Source organism: Hydra viridissima, unplaced genomic scaffold, assembly GCF_058129835.1.
Source record: "Hydra viridissima isolate aposymbiotic clone 2 unplaced genomic scaffold, HvirCarnegie_v1 scaffold_7, whole genome shotgun sequence".
In the NCBI taxonomy this organism is placed as follows: Eukaryota; Metazoa; Cnidaria; class Hydrozoa; order Anthoathecata; family Hydridae; genus Hydra; species Hydra viridissima.
The window spans coordinates 16,435,525-16,448,156 of NW_028324306.1; the positions used below are offsets into that span (position 1 = coordinate 16,435,525).

A 12,632-nucleotide genomic window follows, 5' to 3' on the forward strand; every position below is an offset into this window, starting at 1 on the left:
AAGTAGCTAAGTACATAACAAGATCCTTGGTATCACCTCCATTACTTCAATGGTAACAAGTCTGTTAAACGACTATCTAGTCTAGATGACCTGAACTGAAAAGTTAAAATTAAAATCTCAATACATATTTGCTGAAGCAGCAGTCCTTATTTTTGATACTCAGGAGAAATCATGCTGAAATAGTGTCAATAAGTTATTTAATAATAAGTAATAAATAATAAAAAGTCCAAAGAATAAATAGTTTTAGGATTTCATTTTATTTTCATTGTACCTTGATATTATATATTTTGTTTTAATGCACTATATAGATGCATTAAAATAAAGATAGAGGTAACAATTGCACTTATCTAAATGCACATATTAATTTTAAGCTTATACAGTTCTTGCAATTGTAAAGATAGAAAAAAAAATTAATTGATTCTTTATCAGTTTAATTTCTAATTTATATCATGTTGATGTTTATTCATTAAAATTTCAACTTACTTTTATGTAGAAAGACAATTAGATTTTATCTTTCTTTATTATAGCATTAAAAAATATTCTAAAACTAATTAACGAATGCATATTTTCTTACATTTAGATATAATTTCATAAATTATATGTAAACATTTTTTTAAAGTAGGTTTTAAAAAAAAAAAAATTTTTTTTTCTTAAGATTGACTTTTTATTTAGCTTCAAAATGTTGGGATCAATGCTGCTAACATTGGTTTCTCTACTCTCACCATGGAGTCTGATAAGTTTATTTGTGTTCGAGAGAAAGTTGGAGAGCAAGCTCAAGTTGTTATTATTGATATGGCTGACCCAAACAACCCTACTCGAAGACCAATATCTGCAGACTCAGCTATTATGAATCCAGCATCTAAAGTAATTGCACTTAAAGGTAAATCACTATTAAAAGTTTAGTTCAGTTTTGCTAAATTGATCAATCCATTTTATAATCCTTATTTTATTCTTTTTTAACTTGATACCCAGTTTTAGGCATTAAAAAACCACAGTAATTCAATTTTTTCTAAAAGGTATCTAAAGGTATCTTTTTTCTGAATGAATCAACAAGGTTTAAGTTCTTTTAATAAAAATATGTCCTCTTGATTTTTGTTTTTAAATCACTTTTTGTACCTAAAATGTTCTAAAGACACATTTGTAGCTGTTTAAAATATGTTTTGGATAGTTGATCTGATTTTAGCTTGATACAAATAAATTTAAAAGCAGGTTGGCTAAAGATGTTTAAGGACAACGATTAAAGTTTTGGCCATACTTTATGTAGAGGTTTTGGCCATATTTTATGTAGAGGTTTTCCACTAGAAAAAATGCTTGAATGGTATTTAGATTATGCATTATACTAATTTACATCTAAAATGTCTAAAAAAAACTCAATGGTAATAAAAATACAAAAGAAAATACAAAGCAAACATGGAAATTGCTTGTTTATGAAATGAACTTAAGTCTTTTTTTTTATATTAAAATACTTAAGATTTTGTGAATAAGTAGGCACTTTCAACAATGGAAAAGTTCTCTTTAAAAGAGATTAAGTATAAAGAGAATGTATTAACTATCTTGTAATTCAATGCTGTGTTTTAAGTATGGCTTTCTTATACAAATGAAAAAGGGAAAGAAAAAACAATTTTTTAAATTAACATATCAGAATTAAGAAATAGCATGTTAAACTGAAATAAAAAAACTAAAAATGGAGAAACTACTGCAAGTGGTTTCAGATAGTTACTTTTCTAAATTTAAACTGAATGTTTATTTTGCTCCCTACAACAATCTGTAACAATAGTTTTTATGTGTACATATTACAGAACAATTAATTCAGTATAGTAAATTTTCTTAGCATCATAGAAAATCTATTTTTTACAAAAGCAAATGGAATTGCTACATAATAATAAGATATATTTTGTTTTTAATTTTTTAGCTGCAAAAACTCTTCAAATTTTCAATATTGAAATGAAAAGCAAAATGAAAGCACACAATCTAACTGAAGATGTTATTTTTTGGAAATGGATTTCTGTGAACACTCTAGGCTTAGTTACTGAAGCATCTGTGTTTCATTGGACTATGGAGGGTGATTCAAGTCCAGTAAAAATGTTTGATAGGCATCAATCTCTTTCAGGTTGCCAAATAATTAACTACAAGGTAGACCATACAGGCCAATGGTTACTCTTAGTAGGTATATCAGCACAGCAAAACCGAGTTGTTGGTGCAATGCAATTGTACTCTATTGAGAGAAAAGTCACACAGCCTATTGAAGGTCATGCTGCTGTTTTTTCACAATTCAAAATGGAAGGTAATGCTCAACCTTCTAATATTTTTTGCTTTGCTGTTAGAGGAGCTACTGCATCAAAACTTCATATTATTGAAGTTGGAACCCCACCAACTGGCAATCAACCTTTTCCAAAAAAAGCTGAAAATATTTTATTTCCACCTGAAGCTGATAAAGATTTTCCTGTTGCTATGCAAGCTAGCGAAAAATATGGTGTTTTATATCTTGTTACAAAGTACGGTTATATTCATCTTTATGATGTTGAAAGTGCACAATGTATTTATTCAAATAGAATCAGTAGCGATACTATCTTTGTTACTGCACCTTATGAACTCACAGAAGGAATTATTGGGGTTAACAGAAAAGGACAGGTATGTTATCTTATTTTTAGTGATGAATATATTCAGTCACTTAAATATTCTTACATGTGACTAAAAAAAAAAAAAAAAAAGTTGAACGTCTCAATTGGAGATCGTTGTAACTGTTATCACTGCTTTTTTTAAAAATTGAAAAAAAATTGAAAAAAAGAATGTTAAGAATTTTAAGACTGCTCATCTTTTTTGAAAGGGCCATTTATATCAACTGAAGTACTAGAATTGATGTTTTGCAAAAGATTTTGTTTTCCAGGGTATTTGTTTGGTGCTACCAATAAAAAAAAAAGCTTTTTCAGAAAACCATAATTAAATTGTTACATCAGGATCTAACTCTTAAGAACCTTTTTTTCTAATTCTCAAGCATCATCTCTTAAAACTAGTTTCAAAATTTTTTTTTTTTTTCATTTTTTAATAAAATTTCAAAAAAAGAAATATTGTATTTCATTCAAGTTGTTTAAAATTTTTGCAGTTTTTTTTTTTTTTTTTATAAGATTATTAAACTTGAACTGCTGTTTTTGATTGGTGGCAGTTTTTGATTGGTTTATTTCCTGATAAAATTGACCTAATCTCTCATTTTAAAACTAGTATTAAGTTTGTGATCTTATGCCTGAAGCAATCAACCAAGTAGCATCTTGTTTTAAGTATGCACCATTTAATTTACCCATGTTGAGAAATGCACCATCATAATTTATTAGATTAACAATTCTTATGGGTTGAAGTTGAATTTGTTTAATTAGATCTTCATCCTGTTTATATCAGTTAATGCTATATTATTGATACTCTCTTGCGAATTGCTGTCTAAAAGAAATATACAATTTCCAATTTGATTGTTGATGATTAAATTTGCTCATACTTTTTGTTTCCAAATTATTTCCAAAAACAATCTCACCACTTCGCTGATTTTACGTAAAAAGAAATTGATAATAGTTGGTAAAACTTTGTTAGCTAAATATATTAGCAATACCAACAAAATTAAATGATTTCAAGAATTCAAAATAAAGTAAAAAGGTAATATATTAATGATTTAATTTATTCTTATCATATCTTCTACTATAATACTTATTTATAATCTTTATATTTTGTAAGCAGGACACATACAAGTAATGCTTTTTCTATTTTTTTAATTGTAAAATAATTTATGATAAAAGTAATAACAATTATAATATTGTTGTTAGGTACTTTCAGTATCTTGTGATGAAGAGAAAATGGTTCCTTTTTTAATACAAGTAAAGCAAAATGGTGAACTAGCTCGTCGAATGGCTGAACGTTGTAATTTACCTGGCGCAGACAATTTGTTTATTCAAAATTTTAATGAAAAATTTGCAATGGGGCAATACCCAGAAGCAGCGAAAATTGCAGCTAAAGCACCTAAAGTAATTTTTTTTTTAATCGATGATAGTTATATATGTGAGTTTGTTTCTTTGTTTGTTTCTACAACACCAATACCAGAATAATAAGCTCCTTTTTTAAAATGATGTATAGGGAATCTTAAGAACTCCACAAACAATCCAAAGGTTTCAACAACTTCCATCTCAGCCTGGTCAAACATCTCCATTGTTGCAGTACTTTGGTATTTTATTAGATCAAGGTCAGTTAAATAAATATGAATCTGTGGAACTTTGTAGACCAGTTCTTATGCAAAATCGTAAACAGCTTATGGAAAAGTGGCTGAAAGAGGATAAGGTTATTTTCTACTAAATTCATTTCTAAAATTTGTTTTTATGTATAAAAGAAAGTTGTTTTTTTTTTATTGTATTGATGCATTGATTGTTGATTATCAGCTTGATTGCAGTGAAGAATTAGGAGATCTTGCTAAACAATTTGATAACACGTTGGCTTTATCTGTTTACCTGAGAGCTAATGTTCCTAACAAAGTAAGATTTTTTTTATAGATTTTTTTTTTTTTTTATTTAAAAAATTCAATTAAACTTAAATTTTATTCATTATTTGTTTTATTCTCCACAGCGTTTAATTGTTTTATCACTTTTACTGAGTAAATAAGTTTTCAAAAGCATTTTTTTTAAAAAAAAAACTTTTTTAAAAAATTTAGGTAATAATGTGCTTTGCAGAAACTGGACAGTTTCAAAAAATTGTTCTGTATGCTAAGAAAGTTAATTTTGAGCCAGATTATATTACTTTGCTAAGAAATGTTATGCGTGTTAATCCAGAAGCTGGGTCTCAGTTTGCATCAATGTTAATACAAGATGATGAACCACTTGCTGATTTAAATCAAGTAAGAGTTATTGTAATATTTACAATAAAAAAAAGATCTTTTAAAAAAATGTATTTGTTAAAATATCTTTTAGCAATATTTTTAGTTAAGATTTAATTTTATATGATAGTAAGAGCTTCATGAATTAATAATTTATCTTTGGGGCCTGGTGCAGAAAGAGCCATTATCAACAATAAGGATAGTCGATGTTGGACTCTTTTTACCCACAGTTGTATAACTGTAAAAATTGTACTTGCAATTAATTGGCATTAAATTACTTGGGCATTTTTATATATCTTTTAGATAGTTGATGCATTTATGGAGTTAAATTTGGTACAGAATTGCACATCATTTTTGTTGGATGCATTAAAAAATAACCGACCAAGTGAAGGACCATTGCAGACAAGACTACTGGAAATGAATTTACTCTCAGCTCCTCAGGTTTACTTCTGTTTCTTGTCTTCTTGTTACTCAGGTTTAGTTCTATTAACAAGTTAGTTTTTTAAATTCAATCCTAATAAACATAAGGAGCTTAAAAGGTACTTTTAAAGATAAACTGAAATGAAAGGACTTTTTGTATTTTCATTTTATAGGAAGATGATATATTTTAATCTTTGAGAAACATAATTAACTGCGGTTATATTTTAATTGAAAAGGGTTCAATTTATATTTCTGTTTTACAAAAGAATTTATTTGATAGAAATATGACAATTAAAAGTATATATATAGGTTGCTGATGCTATTCTGGGTAACCAAATGGTAACTCATTATGATCGTGCTCATATTGCTCAACTTTGTGAACAAGCCGGTCTTCTTCAAAGAGCTCTTGAGCATTACACAGATCCATATGATATCAAGCGAGCTATTGTCCACACCCATGTTCTAAATCCTGAAGTAAGTATATAAAAATACTGAAATATTCTTTAACAAGCATATTAGTTTTAGAAAAATGATTTTGTAAAATGCTTCAGCAACATTCTCTTTATAACTTTCTAACTTTTCTCTAAATGTTTAGATTAAGCTTGAAAAGTTTTTTTTATATATATAGTGGCTGGTAAACTACTTTGGGACGCTGTCTGTAGAAGATTCAATTGAATGCCTCAGAGCCATGCTTACACACAATATTAGACAAAACTTACAGATATGTGTTCAAATAGCATCAAAATACTATGAACAACTGACCACATCTGCATTGATTGAGTTATTTGAATCATTCAAAAGTTTTGAGGGTTTATTCTATTTCTTAGGATCTATTGTCAATTTTTCCCAGGAACCTGATGTACATTTTAAATATATACAAGTAAGCAATTATCAATATAAAAGATAACGATCTTGAAGTTAAATGATTTTCTTCTTAGTTAAACGCTAACTTGTTAAATTCAAGGGATGAAATGTCTTTTCAATAATAGTGTTTATTTATGCATCATTAATTTATGCACCTTTTTCTTCTTTGTTTCATCCAATCATAATATCTTTTAGAAATTAGGAAATATTGATGGAAAATTTTTCATCAATATTTAACTTTAAATCTCTCAATTTCTCTTTTTTCTCTCTCTCTCTTCAAAACTAGGTTAGTTATACTTTTCTTAAAATTGTTCAGGGCTAATCAATACAAAAGCAGTTAGAATAGGTTTTTTAGTGAAATTTATTGTAAACTTATTGCTTATCTTAAAATTTTAATGTTTTGATTACTGTTCATAGGCTGCTTGCAAAACTAGTCAAATGAAAGAAGTTGAACGTATTTGTAGAGAGAGTAACTGTTATAATCCTGAAAGAGTCAAGAACTTTCTTAAGGTTTTAATTTCTATATTACTTTGTATTTCTTTTTTTTTTTTCTCTTAAGTTCTTTTAAGTGTAATGTTTTTCTCAAATTAATATGGTATTTTGTATTTAGGAAGCTAAACTAACAGATCAACTTCCGCTCATAATTGTTTGTGATCGTTTTGATTTTGTCCATGACTTAGTATTGTATCTTTACAAGAATAACTTACAGAAGTATATTGAAATCTATGTCCAAAAAGTATGGTATATTAGTGCATTTGTTTGAATTTTTTTATTGACTAAGCCTATAAAATTTTATTCCTGTTTTTGACGTGGTTTGGCTTAAGTCAAAATTAAATTTCCCTATTGTGTAGCAAATCACTAACAAGTTTACTCTTAATAATAGTTTAACAGATGTTCGGCCCCCCATCAATTTTTAGGCCCTACTTCCTTAGTAATATGATCATTTAAAAATTTTCTAGGTGAATCCATCTCGCTTATCAGTAGTAGTTGGTGGATTGTTAGATGTAGATTGCAGTGAAGATATAATTAAAGGTCTCATTCTCTCAGTCAAAGGCCAGTTTTCAACTGATGAACTTGTTGCAGAGGTTGAAAAAAGAAATAGGCTTAAGTTATTGCTACCTTGGCTTGAGTCAAGAATACATGAAGGTTCAGTAGAACCAGCAACTCACAATGCTTTGGCTAAAATTTACATTGATGCTAATAATAATCCAGAGAGATTCTTAAGGTATATTTTTCTTACATTGTTAGGTTTTTTTTTGTTTTTTTGTTTTTGTCTTTTTTTCTTTGAGAGAACAAGTTTTAATTTTTTCTTTTTTTTGTTTTTTTTTTTTTAGAGAAAATCACTATTATGACAGTTTGGTTGTTGGTAAGTACTGTGAGAAGCGTGACCCCCACTTGGCTTGTGTAGCTTATGAGCAAGGACAATGTGACTTAGAACTTATTAATGTAATTGTATTTTCTTTTGTTATTACATTTACCTGTTGTCTGCTATAAATAAGATTTTTGATTTAGTGTGTAACTAGTATTCTCTACAACTATCTAGACTATTTTCTGATTTGTTTTTAATCTAATCTCTTTTAATGATTGGAATATTTAACACTTGCAGGTTTGCAATGTTAACTCGTTGTTTAAAAGCCTTGCAAGATATTTAGTTAGAAGAAGAAATCCTGAGTTATGGCAAGGAGTTCTGCATGAAGATAACAAATATAGAAGACAGCTAATTGATCAGGTTGAATAAAAATAGCTTGAAATATTTGGTCTTGTTTTTGTTCTTTTTTAAACTTAATTTCATGCAAATATATCATCAAAAAGAAATCAAGTCTTTTAATTAATTGTAGATTTTCATATCTACTTAGGTTGTGCAAACAGCACTTTCTGAGACACAAGATCCTGAAGATGTTTCAGTTACAGTAAAAGCCTTTATGACTGCTGATCTACCTAATGAACTCATTGAGCTGCTTGAAAAGATTGTATTAGAAAATTCTGTTTTCAGTGATCATAGGTGAAAAGCTTTTTGTTAAAATGGTTTTCAAATAAATATATGAAGTTTGAAATATTTTTTAAATAAATGAAATTTTTATATCAATCAAAATTTGTTTTTAAATCACTATTCTTTGCTATTTCAGAGTTTTAGAAATTATATTATTTTTTCAGGAATCTTCAAAACTTGTTAATCTTAACTGCCATCAAAGCCGATAGAACACGTGTTATGGAGTACATTACGCGTTTAGATAACTATGATGCACCTGACATTGCCAGCATTGCTATAGGTAGTGAACTGTTTGAAGAGGCTTTTGCTATCTTCAAAAAATTTGATGTAAATACGTCTGCCATTCAAGTTTTAATTGAAAATATACAAAATCTGGATAGAGCTTATGAATTTGCTGAGCGATGCAATGATTCAGCTGTATGGAGCATACTTGGTAAAGCTCAGCTCAATCAAGGACTTGTCAAAGAAGCTATTGATTCATATACTAAGGCTGATGATCCCTCAGATTACAAAGAAGTTGTCGAAGCTTCTAAAGGATCAGGTATTGGTTTTTAGAATTTTATTTTTATATTATCTACTTGTATGTGTGGGTATGGCTGTTAAATTTCTTTTCTTTTTTTTTTTTTTTCTTTTTTTGTTAAATAGCTTTTACTTTATAGGAAATTATGAGGATCTTGTAAAGTTCTTGCAGATGGCACGTAAAAAAGCAAAGGAAGCTTTTATTGATACAGAACTTATTTTTGCATTTGCTCACACTGGTCGTTTAGCTGATTTAGAAGAATTTGTCACCAGTCCAAACCATGCTAATATTGGCCAAGTTGGTGAGCGGTGCTTTCAGGAAAAAATGTTTGAAGCAGCAAAAATCTTATTTAATAACATATCAAATTTTGCTAGACTAGCATCTACCTTAGTGAATTTGGGAGCATATCAAGATGCTGTAGACAGTGCTAGAAAAGCAAATAGTACACGAACATGGAGAGAGGTATGTATATGTTGCAATTTATGTATTTTTACAGTACACTAGTGCCAAAACTAAATAAATGCATTTCTGCCACATAAAGCTTCTTCTGGATGTCTCTTTGCTATTTGATGCGAAGATTAATTTATGAATTTGCTTCTGTTTTTAGGTATGTTTCTCTTGTGTAGATGGCAAAGAGTTTCGTCTTGCTCAAATGTGTGGCTTAAACATCGTTGTTCATGCAGATGAACTTGAAGATTTAATAAAATATTATGAAAGCAGAGGTTACTTTGAAGAACTCATAACACTAATGGAAGCTGCATTGAGTTTAGAGAGAGCTCATATGGGCATGTTTACTGAACTGGCCATTCTTTATTCAAAGTACAAACCTACTAAAATGAAGGAACATCTTGAATTGTTTTGGTCCAGAGTTAATATACCAAAGGTATAAAGTTTTAAGATTTTTAAGTTTTCTTATATACTTTTATTAAAATTTTAAATGCCCTGAACTTTATTATTCCTATTTTGTTATCATCTTTACAGGTATCAATAGCAAATCTTTGTATACATGTAGAAATCAATAGCAAATCCTTGTATACATGTAGAAATTTTTTTTTTTTTTTCTTTTTAAAAAAAACTAATTTAGAAAAAACTAAAGATTGCATTTTATTCCAGGTGTTACGTGCATGTGAGCAAGCCAATCTCTGGTCAGAACTAGTATTTTTATATGACAAATATGAGGAATATGATAATGCCGTTGTGACAATGATGAAGCATCCAACTGTTGCATGGAAAGAAGGACTTTTTAAAGAAGTCATTACAAAAGTAGCAAATATTGAGTTATATTACAAGGCATTACAATTTTATTTGGACAATAAACCATTATTGATAAATGATTTACTAGTAGTACTTACCCCTCGAATGGACCATACCAGAGGTGTAAGTTTCTTTCAGAAAGCCGGACATCTTCCTCTAGTAAAGCCTTATTTACGTTCTGTGCAATTTCACAATAATAAAGCTATTAACGAAGAATTGAATAATCTACTAATTAAAGAAGAAGACTATAACGGACTTCGAGCATCAATTGATTCGTTTGATAACTTTGATAATATTGCCTTAGCACAAAAACTCGAAAAACATGAGTTAATAGAGTTTAGACGCATTGGTGCATATTTATATAAAGGCAATAATAGATGGAAACAGAGTGTTGAGTTATGCAAAAAAGATCATTTATATAAGGTTTGTTTAAAAAGATCATTTACGTTTTTTTTTGTTTGTTTGTTTTTTGTTATGAGAAACGTTAAATATTTTTGTTGTTGTTCAGGATGCCATGCAGTTTGCATGTGAATCACGTGACCAGTCAGTAGCTGAGGATCTTCTTCAATGGTTTCTTGAAGTCAATAAAACAGAATGCTTTGTAGCAACATTGTTTATGTGTTATGACTTACTAAAACCAGATGTTGTTTTGGAATTAGCATGGAAGCACAATCTTATTGATTTTGCCATGCCATATATGATTCAAGTCATGCGGGAGTATCTGACAAAGGTTTTCAAATTTATTGATTATTTTCTTACAGCTTTATTTGCCGTATGTAAGTAGCACACTTATGCGTCATGGTATTTGACGTGAAGTGACGTAAGTTATCTTTTTTTGCAGGTGGACAAACTTGCTGAGACGAATGCAAAGCGTGACGAAGAACAAAGTGCTGCTCCTGAAGCCCCTATCATAGGTCCTTAAATTCTGATCGATTGATTGTTATTTAAAATCTATTATAATAAGTCTTTGTAAATCTTTGAAATTCGACGTTTTTCCCACAAAATATTTTGAATTTTTTGAAACTGACAAAAAAAATTTCATGATTTATAGGAATGGAACAACTTATGATAACCAACGGTCCAGCTTTCTTACCACAATCTGCTGCAATGTACGGTATGAATCCGGGAATGCCTTCTGGAATGATGCCGTCAGGATTAATGACACAAGGGATGATGGCACCTGGAATGATGGGATCAGGAATGATGCCTCAAGGATATCAAACGATGCCGCAGCAGTATTATGGGCCGATGTAATACTTTAGAAGGACAAAGATTATAAATAGTAGATCGTAATTTAATTTTTTTTATAAACCCAAATCCGTTATGTAATATTAAATCTGTACAGCTTGAAAAGTTGATCCGCCTACAGTAGTTAGTTTTTGATTCTAAAACTTCAGGAATATATATTTATCGCACAAATGATCATCCAGATCACGGTATGAATATCATATATAATATAAAATCGTCATCCTTCGACACCTCTCCAGTGATGTTTATATTTTTTTATGTGCTGACTGACAGCTGTTCGTTGTATCTGACGAGTTTTCAGTTTTGTACTTTCTACTAAGAAAAAACTTAGAAGGAGTTTTGCTTTTTGACAGATTAACAGTTGATCAGTTTTTTTGTTTTCAATTTTTTTAATTTAATACGACCTTTTTTTTTTTTTTTTCTTTTTTTTACCAAACTATGTGCTTTTACAAAACCATTACTTTGTATTATACTAGATAGTATCTATTAGGATTATATGATGGCTTTTTGTTTACACAACTCTGTGTCTTAATTTAAATCATAATTATCCTAATAACAATTGAATCTAATGGATAGTAATTTTTCAGAATTCATTTGTATATAATTTGCTGAACAATGTTTCTAAAAGGTGTTCTAGTCATCTCTGTTTTGTATTCTTTTTTCTTCTTGACGTTCTTTTTCAAATTCGATACAACGGATTCGGCTAATCGAATTTATTTTCAATGCAAATATGGTTTGTTTACATTCAAAATACGCAAAGTATTAGTTTAATAGCGTCAATGGTTGAAAGTTTTTCTTACTGTCTCTTATGGTCCGGGTATGAAATTTACCCCAAAGAGCTTGTGAATCAATGAAAAATGTATATCCAAATCACCCATACATTTTGAACTTAATTCATGACTTAATGAGGTATAGGAATCAATGTAATTCAATTTGGAGACGGTTTAAGGCTATGTTTCGTAAAAGCCATATCCTATTTTGTCCATATTCTGTTGAATCCAAATTCACATATTGTAATTTTCAATTGAATAAAATCAATCTAAAAAAGCCAACTGAGTCTATGCTACATGTAAACCCTATTTAGTTAAAGCTATATTTGTTTTTTGAAATTTTGACTGTTTTCAATTTGAAAATGAGAAAAAATGTAAAACTTTCAATCATTTTTGAAATTGTTTTAAATATCGCACTTGAGGATAGTGGTTCAACTCAAAAAATAGTATTTTTGAGTCGAATATACATGAATGCTAAGTTCTGAACAATTTTGAGCATATATTGAGTTCTTACGTGGCCAACGGACTAATTCTACTATTTAACAGCTGAAGGAGACATCAGTAAGTAATAACCCTTTAAAGTAAACAGTGTATTTTTGGTGCATGTCATTTGAAGATGGTGCGAGAACAAGTCTCTTGGATAGAGCGCGATCAGGTCGGCCTTCCACCTCAATTAACATTGATTTGGTGAGCTGATCACAGCTGAGCCAAAGCTAACTC

The 12,632-nt window shown here is 29.3% G+C and overlaps 1 protein-coding gene and 1 long non-coding RNA gene across 2 annotated transcripts in view; one reads left to right on the forward strand and one right to left on the reverse strand.

Annotated features, from left to right (window-relative positions):
- Positions 1–11,262, forward strand: part of LOC145184436 (clathrin heavy chain 1-like) — a 12,756-nt gene extending 1,494 nt beyond the window's left edge. Inside the window, exons 2-23 of the mRNA XM_080060106.2 lie at positions 673–880; positions 1,913–2,631; positions 3,810–4,007; positions 4,117–4,317; positions 4,416–4,508; positions 4,685–4,867; positions 5,150–5,287; positions 5,576–5,740; positions 5,895–6,146; positions 6,548–6,640; positions 6,741–6,866; positions 7,090–7,355; positions 7,465–7,576; positions 7,737–7,859; positions 7,987–8,132; positions 8,285–8,661; positions 8,780–9,102; positions 9,248–9,523; positions 9,754–10,317; positions 10,403–10,624; positions 10,736–10,808; positions 10,946–11,262. Of these exons, the coding sequence (XP_079916232.2) occupies positions 673–880; positions 1,913–2,631; positions 3,810–4,007; positions 4,117–4,317; positions 4,416–4,508; positions 4,685–4,867; positions 5,150–5,287; positions 5,576–5,740; positions 5,895–6,146; positions 6,548–6,640; positions 6,741–6,866; positions 7,090–7,355; positions 7,465–7,576; positions 7,737–7,859; positions 7,987–8,132; positions 8,285–8,661; positions 8,780–9,102; positions 9,248–9,523; positions 9,754–10,317; positions 10,403–10,624; positions 10,736–10,808; positions 10,946–11,148 (5,061 nt within the window). The 3' untranslated portion in view covers positions 11,149–11,262. The remainder of the gene's footprint in view (positions 1–672; positions 881–1,912; positions 2,632–3,809; positions 4,008–4,116; positions 4,318–4,415; positions 4,509–4,684; positions 4,868–5,149; positions 5,288–5,575; positions 5,741–5,894; positions 6,147–6,547; positions 6,641–6,740; positions 6,867–7,089; positions 7,356–7,464; positions 7,577–7,736; positions 7,860–7,986; positions 8,133–8,284; positions 8,662–8,779; positions 9,103–9,247; positions 9,524–9,753; positions 10,318–10,402; positions 10,625–10,735; positions 10,809–10,945) is intronic.
- Positions 283–2,711, reverse strand: LOC149886373 (uncharacterized). Its single transcript, XR_016454142.1, has 2 exons — positions 1,467–2,711; positions 283–1,298 (listed from the first exon to the last, which is right to left on the reverse strand). It is a non-coding gene; the product is annotated as an uncharacterized LOC149886373 (long non-coding RNA).
- Positions 11,263–12,632: the final 1,370 nt, after the last annotated feature.